General features: G+C 44.0%; 1 protein-coding gene across 1 annotated transcript; it reads right to left on the reverse strand.

The window, feature by feature from the left end:
• Positions 1 to 9150: 9150 nt before the first annotated feature.
• Positions 9151 to 11065, reverse strand: LOC125740548 (OTU domain-containing protein 1-like). The gene has a single exon (XM_049011800.1). The coding sequence runs from the start codon at positions 10529 to 10531 to the stop codon at positions 9527 to 9529; it is 1005 nt and encodes a 334-aa protein (XP_048867757.1). The 5' UTR covers positions 10532 to 11065; the 3' UTR covers positions 9151 to 9526.
• Positions 11066 to 20503: the final 9438 nt, after the last annotated feature.

Genomic DNA, 20503 nt, shown 5'->3' on the forward strand with positions numbered 1-20503 from the left:
TAAATTGATCCTGATTTATAACTATGTGCTTGCCACAGCCTCCTTTGAAGGACGGGTCTGTGGAACCGAAAACGTCGTCCTAAGTGCTCTGGCCATTTGATGATTGTTGGTGTTATTCAGTGGGTAGAACAGCAGCTGATGGCCTGTGTTTGAAGTATGAAGTTGAAAGCGCAGAGAGCTTTCATTATTATTATTTCCCAAAGAGACGTTAACGTCCCGATCAGGGTGAATGAATCCTGCGCCAATCCCCCATGATTCCCTTCATTGTCACACCACTACTAAGGATAAAGAACTACTTAGGATGGATGGATGGATGGATGGATAGATGGACGGATGGATGGATAGATGGATGGAAGGCAATATGTATGGTACTTTGTGTGTCTTTTGTGGTGTACGTGGCTTTCATGACAGAACAGTTATTTTTATATGTTTATAATCTAATTTGCACAAGTCATTTTACTGACTATACCTTTATATACCTCACCAAACTGTGCTATATAAAGGTTGTCTGTATTGAGATACCCCACCAAACTGTGCTATATAAAGGTTGTCTGTATTGTATTTTCAGGTGTAAATGATTAAACAGTGAAACACTGAGCCATTTATGTTAGGATGTCAGCATCAGGTAACAGGCTAAATACATGCAAACATTTTCAATCCGTTAAATTCGATAACTACATGTCACTAACATAGCCTGAAACAAATATGGTTCGTTTGTTTGAAGGTCAAGTCCTAAGTAAACAGTTATGTTTACAGAGTTATATCCAAACAGGCAGCACCAGTCAGCCGCAAACAAAAGGAATCTCAACAGCTTCGTCTGTTTACAGTAAACAGTGAAGTTCACTCCCAGGCCACCTAAGATCGCGGAGCTAGTGACTTCAGAGGGGTTCATCCTAAGATCATGGCAAAATGTGCCACAGGAACGTGTGCGGCGAACAACTAGGCTGCCCTGAAGAATCTCTGCTTCTTCTGACACTGAAGGCCTGCCCCCCCCATCCCACATGGCTATTCCTACATCTGAAGACCAAGAACAAGTTTTCCCTTGTCCACCCCCCACCTTGAATTAGTTCTGTTATCACTCATTCAGGAACAAAGGGCCGCACATGAAAACACTGAACCATTTTAGATCAAAGCAAAGACAGAAATCGGTTGATAGAAATGCCCCCCCCCCCATGTAATGAAACTACAGGCACATTTACACCAGCTAATTTATTACATTTTAACATCAGGAAAAATGCATCCAGCAAAACCCAACGAGGAAGGTGGGTCTGTTGTTTCTAAGATGTCCTTATGGCGCGCTCTGGAGAGAAAATGTGACTTCAACATCCAGATGTTTGTCCTCTTCTCACTTCAGACCAATACCACGTTGAAGTGTGACCACGAATCGTTGAGCCCTCTCCAGAAAAAGGCAAACTGCTCAAACACCTATTGAGGGGGGGGCTAAAATAAGTCATGTGATCACAAAATAAGTACAGAATAGTACTTTCAATGGGGCTAAATATTTACAGTCTTATCTAATGCTTAAAGAGGTCATTTGGCCACCAATTGTCTAAGACAGCAGGTGGCGTGTTGTTGATGTTCCCTCAACCTAAACTGCTGTGGTAAACATCCAGCTGAATGAACATCCTAGATCAGTTCTGCTTGGAACCATCAGACTTTGATCTACATACTTTTTGCTTGATCAGAATGGCTAGTCTCATGTCTGCTTGGTGGAAACCAACGGACGTTTCATCATGTGGCGACACCCCCACGCCCCCTGAGCTGATGGATTGCCTGCTGCGCAGCTCGGCAGTGCTGGGGAGGAAATGAGCTGCATTCCTCAGGTGTGTGTGAGCGTGTGTGATGCAGCGTGAGGTCAGCCTGTGTGCGAAAGCTGCTCACCGCTGGAATGTGCAACAAGGGGCAATTATTCAGTGACCTGTAGGTTCCCTGTTGGCGAGGATTGACTTAGGTGACACCAGTTATTATTGCTTACTCCGCCAAATGTGTAATTGATGTTAATTCAATTGTCTATTCAATTTTATATTGAGTTATAATTCACAGCTTAAAATGGCGTAATGTTGATTAATTACTGGCATCCCATCCAGTGTGCTCCTATCATAATAGACAGTTGAAAGATGGATGGATGGATGGATGGGTGGATGGATGAGTAGCTAGAATTTCCTACATCATAAGCATTTTTGGAACAATGTTGCAATCACAAATGCTCAGAACCACATCTTCAGTCCACAGAAAAACGTGCATGCATCCATGTACCTGCAGGAGCCACATGTTCTTGAGAAGAAACAGGAGATCATCCAGAGATTATGGAATATTACATAACACTGTATGACACTTAGAGAACGTAATCCTTAGAACAATACTACAAAGATGCAACCTGTAGAACATAATGTAACTTTGTAACTGTTCGAGAATTCAGGCCAATTACTGTTGCACGGTGTGATTATATAAGTATCGTTTTGCCCCCATTAGCTCTGTATCTTATCAATATGTTGAAAGCCAAAAATATAATCAGCACTGTAGCTAAGCAACATGTCGCCAACTAAAATGGCTGAGGCTTGCTACATCCATGGAGTGTCCAGCCTTGGTTTAAACCTACATGGATGCAATAAAGACTGACTTTGGAATTCTACACAAGCGGCTCCTGACCCAGGAAGGAAAAACCAGAAGACGTCCTCAAACCCGAGTGTCAGAGTAGAAGGATCTGAACCGGCATGACCTGGGAAAGACCAAAACACGATGTGGAAAGATCTCCCAGTGGCCACCCAGTACGGCTCAGCCACATGTCAAATCAGCATCTAGAACGAGGAGGACGTTTAAAGACGTGTTTCCAGTTCATTTTGTTGAATATGAGCTTGGATGCCTTATGCAGAAACGTAGGCTAACTACCCTAAGCCCAGCTCTAATTTCCTTCACCTTTGTGCTTTTTTATATCAAGAAGGCTTGGTGATGTCACAAGCTGAGGTGGGGGTGATGTGCGACTCAGCAGGCTAAGGTGCCCAAGGTGACCATCTAATCCATGATGGAAGCGGGGGGGGGGGACACTATAAGCTACTCCAGGTTTTACAAACTGCTTTAACACTGAAAGGCTCCGGTTCGTCTTTTACTTTGACTGGTTTCTTTCCTTGATTGAAAGACTCATCCAGCTGTTTCACATTAACATTAGTGACACATGCATGATTATTGGAGACTGACCAATCAGCACACAGCAAGAACTCAGAGACTGACCAATCAGCACACAGGAAAAACTCGGCACTTCAGTAAAATCCTGGTCTGTTTGATTGAAATGGTACTTTACAAACCCTCACAGTGTCCCTCCTGACATGGATTAGGTGGTCACCCTACTCCTGCCTGTAATCAGAAGGTTGTTAGTTTGAATCCCATGGCTGGCAGAGTGATGCCACTTTTGGGCCCTTGAACAAGTCCCTTAGTTGCTCCATGGACACTGGTTGTGCCCTGAAATGTGCTGACAGAAAACTAGCTCTTATCTGTCTGCGTGTCATGGCGAGTAAGACAGGATAGGCAAAAAGGCAGTGTCCCCATAGGGATGGAACACATATCATGACTGTACTATGAGCAGTGACATTTCTTCCTTCAATGCACAAAGTCCTGGTGAATGTTCTCTTCTGACAGACCTGGACATGAGCTAATGAGTCAAGCATTGGATCTGCAACAAGAGCCCTCTGTAATAAATCACAGCGAGGTTGAGCCACTGCACCGTCCTGGAAGAGCAGAGAGCCCTGCCTGACTTCACCCAAAGCTCAACCAAGCCGACCTCAGTTACGACTTCAGCTCCCACATATCTACTGATAGCCACAAGCATCTTCAAATAGTGCCTCTTTCATATTGCACAGGGAAAACGAAAGCAATTTTTGTCATAAGGTTTATTTTAACCAGATGAGTGACATGTTAGTTTGGTGACTTCAAATGATATTTCCTTCATTTCAATAGTAGGTAACTCCCATTAAATTATGATTAGTGGGATGGTATGATGTGCAGTCTACTGTGAAATGAACTGTTGTCCCATTCTGTATGAACACATGCTCAAAACGTAGGACAGGATCTCTGTCACATTACCAAGAACTCACAGGATTTACGTCAGTGTGTGAGATGTTCTGTACAGTTCCATATAAATGTCCACTCCAATGATGAAAAGAAAATGCAAAAAAATGTATGGATGTACTCAATTCGTGTCCTTCATCCTTCTGATCTTCTCGATTGGGATTTTGCTGGCAAACCATTGAGCGCCTTTACCCAACATGCTATTTCAGTTAGACAGGTCAGGTGTCTTGGCTTTTCATTCTGGAACCACATGCTATAAATCTCGCATTTATACATAATAAATGTATCATGGAGGAATTCAGCCCCTCCACCGTCCTCCGCCCAACCCCTCGTCTCCTTTGCAGGTAAACATCAAAAGAAAATGTTCTTACTGGAAAATCACCTGCTTTGTAGAGTCGACTCAATGACATGCACAAATGGCATCATTAACTTCACTCTCCGGTGACTCTCCGGTGACTCTCCGGTGAGTCACAAACGCATCTGATGTCACTCGTCGCTGAACTTTTTAGACAGCCCAGAATATTGGGAATAATCTCGTTCTAGGTCCTCCTGATGCTCCATTGTTAACTCAAGGTAAATCACACACAGACGATATCAAAATGAACCCATCGACGAAGTGACGAAACTTACATGAAGCCAGTGTGGGTGATCATTCGCATTTTTGTAAGGTCACGCAAACCACAGAAGCTGGTATTTCCACTAATAAGAATGATCAAATCGCAGATGCTTCGGGGCAGATCGGAAAGTTTCTTTTTACACTGTGCCTTGATGGGTTCGCTAAGGTCGTCCTCAGAGTGACCTACGTACTAAGGCATCGATTTATGTGCGAGATATAGGCCTTCCACATATTTTGGCTAAACACTTCCAGAGCATACAGCTGGGAAAATATGATGGCCGACATCACATTTGTTTTTGAATAGGAGGCAAACGTCTGTGCCACAGTTCATCTTCAGCTAGTGGAACAAATTTTTTTATCCTTCAGCAACTGTAATACTTGTATAAAATGAGGAATTTCAAGCAAGGTGCTTATTTTTGTGCTACCGAATGTTTATGCATATTTTCTCCTGTGAACTGTGCCTTAACATCCCCAGCTGTTACTCTCTGTTGTCCGTCAGGAATTGAATCCGGCTGAGTTTCGCCATCCTGTTCCAATCTCCAAGATAAACCAGAAGCCAGATTCTCATGATGTGCTCCTTGAGGCGAAGGAGTATGCGAAGATAACGCAGATCTGGTGTAGAAGGTGAAGAGGCTTTCTCTTTCTGAGAGTGACAGAGCACTTGCGGTAGAACCTGCTAGTAAACTTCATATCGCCATCATTCTGTATCTGTGATTCATTTAGCTAAGCTCACACCAGGGGAGCCCATCTCACTGCATGGGAACTTATCTTCCTGCTCTTGACACCGTGTACATACACCGGAGACAGTGAGACATACTGGCATATAAAATTACAGCTTCCATTTGGGATTTTCCTATCTCACACAGTAGCATTTTGTCCAATGAAATGTCAAACACATCTCTCTCCTCCTCCTCCATTATTTTCTTCACTGTCTGATTCGTTGCATTTCCGTGCATCACCATGTTTCTTTGAGTTGTTCCCTATCCAGAACTTAAATACCCAAAAATCGTTTCTGTACCCTGATAGACGTCAGTGACTCTGTACCTCTGCCGCCCTCTAGAGGAAAGACTGGAAATATATTTTGAAAACCCATACACAGCCCTCAAGCCCTTTCGCATAAACACAAAACAGCGATGTTTCCCACCAGCATGTCCAGCCTCTTGTGCAATAGTGACCCAGTGTAAGACAATTGGTTCTTATGGGTCAGAACTCCCCTTCTCCCAGTTAACCCATATGCTCCTGTAGTGATAAGCCCTCCCGTCAGACGCTTCACTGCCCTCCACATTAATTAATTACTTTATTTATTTGCATATGGGAACATTTGCTAATCTCTTCACGGGGGGTGAGGGCTGGATTTGCTTTCCTTTTCTATTGCGAACCGGCCTACTTTTCTGTTTGTCTAGGTCCCACAGGGTTAATTTACCGCCCATGTTAAAATTCAAGGTTACAGCATGCCTGTGGTGTGTTTCAGCGCCGCGTCGGCGGGCCAGACGCTCAGTTAATCCACTTTGCTGGCATATTTCACCATTTTTATCTGACGCTTCACCTCATGGGACGCAACAAAGGGGTGGTGTGTCAGGGAAGACGTGCTAAGCTGGCTCTTCTCGTGATCACAGTGACCGAAAAAAATGTGATTTGGATTAAAACTCTAACACAAAGATCCAGAACCATACAGTCAAAGCACGTGATAATCCAGTTTTCCTTGCTGTGCAGAACTGCACTGTAATTAACATCTCCCAGCCAGTCACAGCTGAACTGTCTCAGATAATTGGCTGACGGCCCATTTGTGACTTTAGTCTGCACACAATGTGCTGACCTCATTTCCACTGGAGGTCAGAGACTGGGACAGTCACTGCGTACTGTCAGTGCTATTTCCATTTAATAAGCTCTGTTAACATTAACCAAAACACAATAGGTCCAACAGTGTTACAAATCTCCTTTGATTATTTCGGTAGGTTAGTATTAACACAAGTATCTGTGCATTAAAATGAATAATTTAATTTTAGGATAAGGCTGAACTGAAGGATGTGTCTTTTACAATAGAGGTTGTAATACAATTCATTCATTTCTTCCGTATGTAAACAGAATTCGTACCACTAGGTGGCAGCACATGTTAAGAAATCAAATGCACGTTTGTATTTTTGTTCTTATCTTGCTTTTTGCGTCTTTTTCTTATTTCCCTTCATGGTTAAAATATACATATTTTCTGTGATCAAACTAGGATGGTTTTAATGTGTTAAAAGTCTGTTCGTTTGAATTTAAAGCTGCCAGACAAACATGCCACAGCTCACGTCATTTAACCTGTGTAAATCAATACGTGGTGAAAAAAAGTTAATTATTTCTAAGAAAGAAATAACACATTAAACCGATGTCTTAGAAGTGCTAAACCTTATTTTTTTACCGCCCACTACCATAAGCTGGCAGCACGAAAATAAATGCGTTAAATTCTTTAAAATACGATTGCAGGAGACGGTCATACAGGACAGCCCAAAAGTGGCAGGATTATCGGAAATGAAATAATGGAAAGTTGTTATTAAAATGTCATTAAGCACGCGGTAGGGCAGTATATGACCTGCTTATGTCTATGTCCACGGGCTCCATGTGAATTGGCTTTCCACAGCGAAATGCACAATGGTAACTAAGCAGTAATCTCTTTAATGGCAGGGTTCAATGCAACAAGACGTGTTTTATAGCGTTTGTCTTGCTTTCAAAGTTATAACAAAATGTCAAAGACCTTTTTGCTGCCAGTTTCAATTAGATCACTTAACTTCAGCGAGCATATTTCCGTCACTACCACTGAAAAGCCACAGATAGCAAACAATCAATTAGCGTCAAGGCCATTTTCCCCGTCTTCGCCAATTATGTAAACACACTTAGAATTACTCTTTTAATTTCTTTCAGTTTCATCCCCATTTCGCAAAGTAAACCAATCTTTTTCTTTCTTTTTTTTACCAAAAGATAATTCAATTTAGCGTGCAGCTTCCTTATATGATGAGTATTTCAAACCTGAGGTGTAGTTGCTTAAAAGTGTAGTTGCTTATAAGGTTAGCAAGTACCGTAGTTGGAACCATGCACGTGAACGATTCCAAAAATGTAAGTTGCTAATGGGACCTTTTAACCTTAACTCAAACTCCAGATTATGCTAGTGTTCTACTTCTGAAGCTCTCCGTTCTCTCGGCCCAGCTCTGCAAACTTTGCCAATCTCACCGTATATCAGACATTTTATGAGAGCTGATATGTTGGTATATGTATCAGTTATAAATATATATTTCGTTATATAGGCCTACAGTTGTTGAGAATACACATTTCGTTATACATCATTTGCTGGTTGAGCAGAAAAATACAACAGTTTGGTTTAATATTGTGTTATTGGCGCAGATTTAAAAGAATCTGACAGTCCTTTTTCAGTTACGCCCTTAAAGAAACTTTTATATTTAGTGAAAAGTAGATAGACAGTGCAAGCTGTAGCTTTCGTGCCCTGAGGGCAGACTAAACGATTAATTAAAACGCCATATTGCATACCCCCCAGGGCAGACTCGTACAGAGCAGGAGAAGCAACGCCTGCTGTTTGCCTCTGGGACTGGCGGCTGGGTGAACATACCCCAAGTATCTGTCAAGAGCTACTGATAATTTAACGGCGAATATTTCAGATCTAGAGATAATATAGCCTGCTGTTAAAACCACCTGAGAGATAATGCCACTTAAAGGAGACGCAGAAAGATTATCCAGGTCTAATGTATGTAAAGTTTTGGGGGTGGAATAGCAATCGGCTTTGTGAATAATAGGATAAAGCATGCTACATATAAAGCGAATCTAAATTGGATTTCCCCACATTGTATAAAACCGCGATAACAATTTCAAGGTTTCGTTGGTAATCCTTTTAGAGTATTTTCCGACAAAACAGAATTATATCTGCGGGCGTTTAAGTTACATAAGCAAACTGTTTTACATTTTGGAAGATGGTCTACTCGCCACTAACTGTAACCAAAGATGCTTTATTGCCACAAACAGATTAACTCCCGTAGGCCAACTTGGAGAAATATTTTGATTGGTCGAAAATAATTGATGCGTCAGTTCAAAGGGAATTTGAACAGCACTACAACCCTGATGTTGATGGTAAATAAAACATAAGTGCGGCTTTACGCGCTTATAACCACAAGACAAGATCTTCAAATACGGACGCACACATTTATGAAGTGAAACCTAAATGGCCTTATTTTACAGGAAAAGCTCTCACAATTATACTGTATTATTAGTAATGTAATGCATGTTATTGTTGATAATTACTAGTAATGTTTTACGGTGTTTTTGAATGTTCTCACGGAATTTATATTAATTTTAACTATAGTCCGAAGACTTGAGACATAAGCTGAAAATTATTAGCTTGCTAGTATACATTTCCGGTTACTAGGCTTTTATAAAAGAAAAAAAATAGCTTTACAAATAACGAACTGAAAAGTAGTACCACACAATTTTCAAATCTAAGACTAACTCTTTTATTGAGACAACGAATAAAGAAAGAATAATTTGGCCCAGTAGAACATGCTCACTCACCATTACCCTCCACGAAGATTATTATAATGTTCTTGTATACGCTCAGATTATTGCATATCTGTCAGATACATACGACAGTAATATACGAAACTACAAAATTATTAATCAATAGTCCAGTTGTTGCAACGTAAACATTTTGCTATGTGATATAAAATGAACACAGTTATGAAATAAATAGCTTAAAATAACATTTATATTCTGGTATATAGATAAACGTGTATCCGTTTTGTTAAGGTGCCACTGGTTTAAATGCAAAGTTCATCGTTTTACACAGACACGCGCGCACATATGCATTCAGGAGTCTATGTACATTTTGGATAGGGATGTCGCTATTGAATTTGCCATTTCCTCGTCCCTTTTCCTCTGCGCCTGTATCTGTCTGCACCAGCTGTCGTATTCTGGGTTGGCCAAACACCTGTCAAACACAACATCGTAGTGGCCACTGCTGAGCCAGCTTAGCCAGATAGAGGGCTTGGAGGCGTCGTCTTCGCCCAGGTAATGCACCATGGTAGACACGGTAGGACTCCCCAAGCTTCCCCCCGTGGTCAGGTGAATACTGACGCCGAGCATCTGACTCATCGCCAGCAGCTCAGGGTAGCCGGCCCACGCGCCGTCCTGCGCCGCGTCGATAATAAACTCCCCAATGTCCCCCTCAATTATTGGGCCAAACTCCTCCAGGTGATCGGCTATGTGGTGGACGGTGTACTCTCTCAGCTCCACATGTCTCGACTGGTCCCCATAAACAGCTTTACACACCGCCCTGTACAGGCAGTTCCCGTCCGGAATTATGTGGAATCTGTACATATTCCTCTCTTTCAGGTATTTGTTCTGTTTGTCCAGTTCTGTTAAGTAATTCAGCACTTTGTAATTTCTTTCAGATTCGTCTTGCAGGGTATTTTGTACCTGGTCTGCACTGATTACAGACCCCTTCATTGGTATGCAGCGCTCCTCTCCGCCGGGCTGCGTGGCAGGTTGAGCGTCATTCGAACTGTCCGGTGGAAACACCTCAGTGCCCCCTGTCTTGTCCATTTCCTTCTGTTTTTCAAGCAGTTCCACATGACTGAGAAAGTCATTCAGAGATTCGGGATCCAGGGTGTAACGATTCTCCCCGTTGACGACCTCATACCGAATTCGGTATGCGTTAGTGGAAAGCTGAGCGCGCTCTGAGGGCGGCTCCCGCACGACACGGACGGGAACCCGACTTTCCACTCCGCCTGGCAGCGAGATGATGATTTCCGCGTTCGGCACGAAGCAGGCCGGGTCATCGGAGGCAGTCTCGTAAAAGGAAAAGGCCGGCATGATTCCAGTAGATTCAGTACTTTCCAGCTGGTTCCCGGTGCGTTTCTTCCGGCTGCAGTCGTTCTTTTAGGCGAATGGTCCTTAAGACTCAGTATGGAACCATTACAAAATCCAGGGTGACGGACGCCCCGCTGTACAGCTGCATTTAAAGACTGCTATTTAAATACCACCCGAATGATAATGATGGTTAAAAATATCTTCTGCCATCCACAGATATCTATGCTATAAAGTATGTTTCCACGCCTGCGTCTCTGATTACTCTCAGGCGAAAATCCATCTTTAGCCGCCTGCGTCAGTACTAAGCTCCCTAAAATTACAGGGCTGCCCGAGATACCCCGATCCTTTCTTTTACATTCCGTTACGAAGCAGTTCTGCCGGACACATCAGAAGCATTTGATCCACAGCTCCGAGTCTTGGAAACACAGTCGCTGGGATTGTGTTTGCCCTTCAGTGTGACTGATGCGTCAGGGTTCTGGAATGCGCCAGGCTCGCCAAGGCGCAAATATAACCGCAAGAACATCAAGAGAGGCGCACTATCTCTCTCCGGCGTCTAGGGCTTAGGAAGTCCCGCCTTTCCAATAGCTGTGCTGGTGTGGGAGTACCATTAAACATGGCCAATCAGTCACATAATGTATAACACATGGTGCTTTTATATGCTTTTATACTTTGGAAAAATACTTTCAGAGGAGCTACCGCGTATTGCCCTGTTCTGTGAATGTGTGTGTTTATTCACTGTAATTTTGAAATATTTTTCCTCCGCGGCCGTAAACCTCATATTTTTTATACTGAAATTCAGTTCTGTTTAAAATATCAATTGCAGATTTAAATAATCAATTTCAGTTTCTTAGTAATACAATTCTTACTGCTATCATATTACGAATTCCGTAATTGGAATTATATTAGTATTCCGTTTCACCATTTGTGCGACAGCTAGTCCAAAACAAGCTGGTGACCGTGCGCTGGTGAGACACTCGAGGGAACCTCTGTCATACTTCCAGGTCCTCCGCGTCTCGGGACAAATTCCTGGGGGCTGCCAGTACATGGAGCGTCAGAACTGGGTGCTGACAGCCGCTGCCCTGTCACGACAGCCGCTTCCCGTATAAGATGAGTCAAAGTTTAGGAAATGACCCTGTGAATGTAGTATAGGGTCCCATTCACTGAAGTACATATACAGGAGATTATAGGCTCACCTTAAATGAACTCGTAATATTCCATTTATTCTATTACTTTTTGTCCGATGTGCCCTAATCTGTCGTTTAAATCCACCTGCATAAAAGCTTCGGTTAAAACGTACCTTGTTGTGGATCATTGTATTTTTCACCCATAGCAACTGAGAAACTAAACTGCACATCACACATTAAATTTGGACCAGTGGCCTACGTGGAATATCTGTTCTGTTAAATTAAGTTTGTATTTGAGGACATAATTAACTTACTTATAGTGAAAGAGAGTGGTATTCATCTAATTTACTTTTAAAAACGCATACAACCAGGGAAATTGCAATGGTGTATTGAATTATAATGCATTTATAGACCGATTGGCTAACTTTACGTTCTAGACACATTTTCTAAATTACAGGCTGGCACTTCGGATATTGAACGGTTATCCTTAAAACACCTGAAAACAATTTAAAGATCGCAAAACTTTTTACCATGCTTTCAAACGTGCGGTTAAAAGAATCCGTTTGATTTAAATCGGATATATCAAGTCGCTGATTTTGTTGGCGGGCAAGTGTAGGCCTGTCTAGCTATTTATACAACGTTGCCTTATTATATAACTATGAGCACACGCCTCATATCTTAGTAATTCATATATTTAGACTGTCAATGGACAATTGCATGGAAACCGGTGTTTCGGGTTACCTACCGTGGTAACAATGAAAGGCTTGTTGAGGTAATTGTATTGATTTAATGCCAAGTAATCCGCTGGTCATAGGTGTTTACCTTTATCCAGAGAACAAGGACAATCTTAATAATAACGCTTGGGTTCGAGCACACTAAAGCTTTATATATGCCTACATACATACATACATACATACATAGCCTACATAAAATACGTACACACAGATACATACAGACTTAAATATATACCTTACATCTGGTTCTCAAACCTCTTATTATGGTATTTTATTTGTATATTTTACTATGTTATTCGTGTTGTTTTATTTCTATATCTTACTATGTATGTAGTACTTGTTAATCTGTTCTCTTTAGTCTGGAAAGCACTTTGGGTCAGCTCCTGTTGTTTTTAAATGTGCTATACAAATAAATGACTTGACTCATTAGGGACTCCCAAAAGTCCATATAATTGAGCAGCGTTGTTTATTAAAATTGGCCCCAAAAGGCTGCAGGTTAGCAGCATAGTGGAATACCTGCTAGGAGCTGAATAACGCCTAGGCTATTCTAAGCTACACGACCTATAGGGCCGCGGAAAACATCAGCGTCCCGCCCCGCGCCGCCGTAGGAAAAAATGTAATCGTAATTACCATCGGCAACATACGCCTTTGAGTATCCATGTTAAAATGTAAGTAAAAGTACAGCTTGATTAGAAGTATACCCGTTTGCCATGTCACCTCATTGTACCTTGAGGTACTGTGCTGGTCTAGCAGTTTGTCCGGGGAGTACCCCAGCCTTGTGCCCTGTGGCGCTTGGGATAGCCCCCCCACCCTGCAACCCAGACCGGAATTAACATTTGCAAGATGGATAGAGAACCTATTCGTTTGCCATTATTTGTTTTAACCTGAGCTAGTGAAATATATATATATATAGTGTAGTTCAAAACAGCAAAATTTTAACGGTTTTGCTTTTGCAAAGCAATTAATATTTGATAATTGTACAAAAAGATCGTTAGAATGATTTTATAGCTAAAGGAAAGCCAATTGTTTGATTTTTCCCTAAGTAATTGTGGAATGATGTCTTATTTTATAGCGCATTGTATTGCCTCAGAGGTATTGTATATGGCTGTAAGTTTGTTATGAAGTACACGAAAAGTACGTGCCAAAAGTCAAAAACAGAGGTGGAGTCCACAGGGTTATTATAAGCTGGGGTAGGATTCCTAAGCTCCTCTAAATATTGTCACGCACCTGTAATTATCCAGAAAGTTTCTTTTCGACTTTTGTGCTCCGACCGTCTGACCGGTAAGACGATAAGACGATTGGGCGTTTTCTTGAGACTCGGGGAGCGTTTTAAAATTAACCAGTAATCATCAATAAAATATCGAATGAAATATTGTATATCCCTGCGATGGGCTGGCCCCCCATCCTGGGTTGTTCCCTGCCTCGTGCCCATTGCTTCCGGGATAGGCTCCCCCCCCGCGACCCAGTAGGATAAACGGTTTGGAAAATGGATGGATGGATGTTATATATTTCAAATAAGGCATGAAGCAAGGTACCCGGGATTTTTAATAACTAGATAGAACAGCATGGTAATTATTGCAAAAGCATCACGACTTGGATCCTACGTGGTTTATACTTCACACACATGTACCTCACATGCCAGTCCCGAGTCACCCTTACTATGATATGGGGGACGGGGGGGTGGGCATATCGGCAGACAGCCTCACCATAAATAAATAAATAAATAAATAAATAAATAAATAAATAAATAAATAAATAAGAGGAAGTTCTTTATCTTTTATTATGAATTCACGCGTTACTGAGGCCAGTTCTCTGCATGCAGAGCGCGAGGATCAGTTAGTTATTAATTTATTGGTGAAACCTCACCCTAAACAGTGTCAGTCTTACTAGAAATTATGAAATCTTAATTATTCTAAAATGATTTTTAAATCTTTCTTGCGTCGCATTCTTTCGCGATGTGCATTGTGCCCATTGTGATGTCACGATATACATCGCACCCCACCCCAGCGCGGCGGGGCGAATTCGGTCCCCCTCAATGTCTCAACTCCTTCCGACGCCACTGTCCCTACCGGAGCCGTAACCTGTCCCTGTCCCGTTTTTACATTCACAGTCTTTACACTCTATCCTAAGTGTATAGCTTACACCTATTTCCTGTTTTTCGCCTGGATAGGAAATCTATGCCACGAGTCTGTCTGTCTGACAGCTGAGAGTGATGCGGTCCATTATTCACCCATCCAAGTCCTTCAGCTCCTTTTGTGACTTTGAAAGTCAGCCAGTTTAAGAGTTTGCATTGCAGATCTGAAACTGCACTTCTATCTGGTTTGGAATTAAATGTTGACTATCATTTTAGCAAAGGGTTACAGTAATATTAGCCTTTATTTGATCTGGGTTCTGGTCTAATTAATCTGTACTGATTTGGACTGCAATCAGGCGTGATTCTGTACAGCAGTGTTTCCCAATCCGATCCTCCGGGACTCAGACAGTCCGTGTTTTTGCTCCCTCCGAACTCCCTGAAGACAGTCCACATAGAGAGCTGGGAGGGAGCAAAAACACGGACTGGCTGTGGATCCCAAGGACCGGATTGAGAAACATTGCTGTATGGTGACCTCTCTGGTCTCCGCCCCTGCTTTCCATCTCAGTGGCTGCTGCCCCTCTTCTTTAGCTATAGAAGCGCCATGACAACACCATGGTGACCACGAGCAACATGGCATGTGGATTGAAGCACACTTTATTCTGACATACAGCACAAGTAATATCAGAGGGCGTTCATCATGCATCGCATTTATGCTAACTTATGAGATCCTAGGCTAATGATATATTGAACAGTGAATTCAATTGATATGAACCATGAAATTCAGTCCTGTAGGCCATACTGATTATTATCGTGGCCAAAACCATACTGCTTTCAAATTCAAACAAAAAAGCTGGTGCCTGGCTGTGAAAAAAATAAATACCTGTGATTCCTGTTATTATTTCCAATGTTACTAACAAAGTATACATGGTCCTACGAAGACTACAGACACCCTTCCTGTGAGTCTGTTGTCTTGCTTGTTTATCATTTGCCATCTTTGTCAAATAAATACAGGCATCGGGGAGACGATTGTCATTCGTCCGCGTAACTTTGGAAGACTGTAGACGTCCCTGCATGGGTTTCAGAGAAGCTTCTAAGCCACGTCTCCAGGAGAGCGGCTGCTAGATCCAATCCAGCGAGGCTGATCAGAAACAGTTCTCAGCGTCAGGGTCAGGTCGCTGTGTCGGCATTTTCATTTGCTTGTTTGCTGAGTTTCTAGGATAGGGCAACATGTGAGGGACAATACACCAAAAGGCCAGCAGGAGGCTGTAGTGAGAGATGAAAGGATTTTGCAGGTTCAAGTTCCAGGATGCAGATTTCTGCTCTGGAGCCTTTTCCTAAGATGCATCACTGAGACAAGCCCTACCCAGCCTCACACAAGGCTAGAAGCTTACTATACCCTCAGATGTCACTTAGCTTACTATACCCTCAAATGTCACTTAGCTTACTATACCCTCAGATGTCACTTAGCTTACTATACCATCAGATATCACTTATAAGCTTACTATACCCTCAGATTTCACTTAGCTTACTATACCCTCAGATGTCACTTAGCTTACTATACCCTCAGATATCACTTAGAAGCTTACTATACCCTCAGATATCACTTAGAAGCTTACTATACCCTCAGATATCACTTAGAAGCTTACTATACCCCCAGTTATCATATATGAAGCAGGGTGTAATTTGTCCAATCTGATTGTATTAAACACTGAAACAAGGACCCAAACAGGCTCTGACTTGTTAAAATGCTTTATTGTCCAAATACATTTGTCTGGACAGATCTGTATGCCTTTGGGTATTCTGTGGGGACAGGGAAAGTCAGCAGAAACCTTTCAAGATGAATTAAGACCTGATTCAGCCAATGATTCATTGTATTTTTTAAACAAATGTGTCCCATAATTTTTATAGGCTACATATAATCCCGGCAAAGAGCTTAACTGCACTGCTTAACTAAAAATAGAGGACCAATTTGTACCTTTGCTTGTCCCTGGTGCTGTACCCGCAAGGGTCTGCCGATAGTACCTTAGCTGTAGGCAAATGTACCTTTTACGATACATAAAAGGACTATGAGGAACCCATCAGGGGTACATTAGTGTTTTTTGTACTTTGAAGATGCTCCTCAGGGTCGATTTCTATATCTTAAATTAGACTAAAAACTACATGTACCTGCAGTTAGGGTACAAATGGCAGACCCTTCAGGGTACAGCCCCAGTGACAAGCAAAGGTACAAATTGATAGTCTTTATTCTGCCTGTGAGAATGGAAGGTGGACATGCTATGGCTGCCGTGGCTCAGGTCACGCCTTTCTCTTGCTGTTTGCCTTCGCTGGCGTAATCCACAGTTTGATGTCTTTTTACCCTTAAATAATCGATGATTTTGAGCATCTCGTCAGGAAGGCAGGTGATTATTGTGTCAGGCCGCCTTTGTCACAAGTCGCCTTCAGCCAATTAAGTGATTTAATTTTAGGGTCTTGAGAGGAGAACAATCAGTTTGGGGCTCTTTGTATCTTCTCTCCTCCTTAGAGTTTAAAGGACATTCGGACGGCTAGAGTGGATGGCGGCCGACGAATTGGGCACAGATCAGCCTGTTTTAACCACTGGACTCAGCGTTTTACCCCTCTTTCATAATTGCCTTTATTTTCTGATTAGGAATCAACATTAATTAGATATTAGGTGTCAAAAGGAGAAGGCCTTCTTCAGTTGTGTTTTTAAAAAGATGGCGCTCTCCAGCCTTGCTGTCCCCGTCTTCTTGTCCTAAGCGCTTGAGCTGCGTCCAACCAAAGGCCGCTGCCGCGGGCAGATGGCGGGGAGAGCGCGCACACAAAACCTGCCACTCAAAGTGAAACAGATGACCGTGGCCCCAGAGAATCGCCCCTTTGTTCCTTGTGCTAATGAGAGCTCTCAGTGCGCTGGGAGAGCACATAGTTAATCATCCGCAGTACCGCTGTGCGCCAGTGGGGGGAGACAGAGCAAAGGGATATGAGAGTATGTGCAAGCGAATGCCGTGTGCGCCGTGTGCGATTATTTGCGCCATTTGTGCGGCTGGTCTTAAAGCCTTAAAATGCTTTGATTGAACCACATTTATTTAATGCTTTACAAGTTGATTTTTGGTTACTATTATAGGACCGCGGTTTGGATTTGCATTTCTAGTGTTTGGATTGGGGTTAGGGTTTTGGGTGGTCAAGACAAACTCTCGGTCATCTGCTGAAACACGGACTTTGCCTCTGCGGTGGGTGCCCGCGGCGGGGGTAGCTGGGGGCAGATGGAGGCACTTGAAGCTCAGTGTGCGGCTTCCTTACCTCCGTGTCCGACTTTCCGATCCGGAGGCTTGAACAGTTGAACAGTTGGCATTCGCTTCTTTGCCATGCATAACTTCACACAGCATTATGTGCGATTTTTTTTGGCGTCTGCGTTATTCAGCTTCGCTATTTGAAGTCCAACTCGAGGGGGTAATTATTTTTCTTTGTCTATTTTCATTTTTTCCTGCCTTTTTCTAGCACTTTTCCTTTCAGAGGGCTGAATGGTTCCGTTGTATGGCAGTCAGTTTTATTTGTATGAAACTGGTTCTATTCTCCGCACTGTCTAGAAACCCACAGATTTGGATGGACTCCAGTTAAAACAAAAAACGCATTGATAATATTTAAAAAGTGAGATTTCTTTATTTTACTGTGACCCCTAGTAACAATGTACCCAGCGCTTTCATAATGAAAACAGAGGCGTATAAAACAAAACAAAGTGGGGTTTTTTTTTTGAGTGGGGGGGCGGTATTGAAAGGCTTTGAGCGTATGCAGGGCCCTCGGTGTGACAGGCATGGAGAGCCCTGTTAATGTCCAGGGCGTGAATGGCGGCCGGGCTGCGTGATTACAGGACCTGACGGAGTCCGTGCGGCCCCCAGACTGCACTCTTCATCGGCTTGACGTGTGATGTGATCCTAGTGACATGGAGCAGCGCAGTCACTGGCGGGGGTGGGGGGGGGGTTGTTACAAAGGCAACAAGACGTCGCCTCTTCCCCCCCCAGCACTCCTCCCGCTCGCCTGCAGACACACTGTGCTTCACAAGCCCCCTGGTGCTGGCGGGCCACAGCCAACCCCTCCTCCCCCAAACACAAGCCCTGCCTGGTTACGGCCCCTGCTTGTTAGGCAGCAGTGAGGGACGTGGGTGGGTGGGGGGGCCCAGCTGGCCCCTCTGACTTCCAGAATAAATTGACCTGAATGACAGGGGTGCACAAACACTATGATGTGTATTATCCCTGTCAATAAAAATGTCCCCATGAATTATCCTCTTTGTATATAATGTACTCTGCTTCTTTCTTCCGGGCAAAAAGAGGTGGGGGGGGGCAGGGAGAGAGAGAGAGAGAGACCCTCCCCTCCGGCCCAAGTTGTCTTTTTTGTGCCTCTTTTTATTATTCAGGAGAAATCCTAGGAGGCAGAAACGACGTCGCGATGGCTTTGTTGCCCCGATACCCCTCATATTTGCCACGCAGCTTGAGCGAGGGAGCCCTTTGTTCGGCCGGCGGAGCGGAATGGGGAAAAAAAAAAAAAGCGAAAAGGACTTTCTGTAATTTTTCAGATGAGCTCAGTGGCGATGGAGGACCCGCCCCCCCCCCTCCAAGAAAGAGAGGCTGAGGTAGCGGGAGGAGAGAGGTCTGAGGAGCGCGAAGTGCCAGACCAGAGTCTGGCCTCTGCTGACTCAGATGCCTCATTCCAGGGGCATTCTGGGAAGAGTGCGATCTGCAGCCAGTCATGCTGCCAGGCCTTTCCTACGTCACTTTTTCATCTTTTTACATTTTTCAAATGTGTTTCTGAGGGTGGCAGGGGGGCCTTAGCGATTCGTCTGGCAGATTTATGCCTTCGGTCGAAGGTTCGAAGCCTGTCCCGTGTCGAGTTCGTCCATTCTCCCCATATCTTTTGGCTTCCCTTCAGGTTTTCTTAGGGCGTTCTCTACCTGTTGCTCCATAGGATAGGCTTTGCGCTCACTGTAACTGGGCCAGAGTGGTTATGGAAGGTGATGGATGTCATATACTTGTTTTTCCTGATACAGGGATCTGGGGGTCGCTATCGCGCCGGAGCTGCCGGGGTCCCTGTCAGGCTAGTTAATGGCCGTTCTCAAAGCTGCAGTGGTGGTCATGGCATCCAGCCTGGGGGGGTGCGTGTTTGGCAGCGGCGTGTGGGAGCCTCTCGAGCGAAAGCAAACACGAGACAGGTGCTTTTTCGAGCATGGGAGGGGTTTGGGGTTTCACGCGTAGCCGTGTTTGATGTTCGCATGTGCCTTGCGTAGCTCTGGTTACTATCTCACATATATGCCCCCCCCACCACCTTCCCAGCCACCGCCACCCCCTTGGGGGCCCTAGAGAGGCAGGATAAACACGGAAATTGCCACTTCAGAAGCCGGGAAGCTTGTGGACGTGGCGCGTGTTGACACCTCCCCCCCCCACTCCTGCTAATGTGACAGGGAGCGTACGTGCGCCGTCCAGCCGGCTTGTCCTTGGTAAAGCGGCGACCCGTTCTTTGATGGCCGGCTTCTTTCGTGGGCCTGTGGAGCCACCTGCTGAAGAGCAGGGGGGCCGAAGAGCAACAGGACCCCTCCCACACTTGGCCCTTGAACTCGCTAGCCGGACTCTCTTTTCCAGGCCAGCGCAACAGTGGGAAGGGGCCGATTCGGCTCAAGGGCGAGACAGGAGGTCGCACACCCAGCAGGCCCTGCAGGACCGAGGCCAGCCCTGGGTTCAAGTGGACTTTTTCTCAGGGACTGGAGGGTCAGGCCCTGACGTGGCCTCTCTCTCTCTCCTTCTCTCCCTCTTTCTGTCTCCCTGAGTCCCTCTCTTTGTTGGACAGAATTTGGCTACAATGAAAGTCAAGCTAGAGGAAGACAAAAGCATTATAGAGAAGTTACAAGCCTCCAATCTATTGTCCAGTCATAAATGTTCATCTGGTAACCGGGTAACAACGCAAAAGAAATTACTCATTTACAAAAAATCCGATGGCTTCGATTGAAAAGACTTTGTGAAGCCCAGATAAATGGTGCCTGGTTCCCGTCATTTTCGCC

The sequence above is a fragment of the Brienomyrus brachyistius genome, chromosome 4, assembly GCF_023856365.1.
Source record: "Brienomyrus brachyistius isolate T26 chromosome 4, BBRACH_0.4, whole genome shotgun sequence".
NCBI lineage: Eukaryota > Metazoa > Chordata > Actinopteri > Osteoglossiformes > Mormyridae > Brienomyrus > Brienomyrus brachyistius.

Coding starts and splice junctions, on each gene's coding strand:
- LOC125740548 (XM_049011800.1), bottom strand. CDS start 10,531: ATGCCGGCCTTTTCCTTTTACGAGACTGCCTCCGATGACCCGGCCTGC.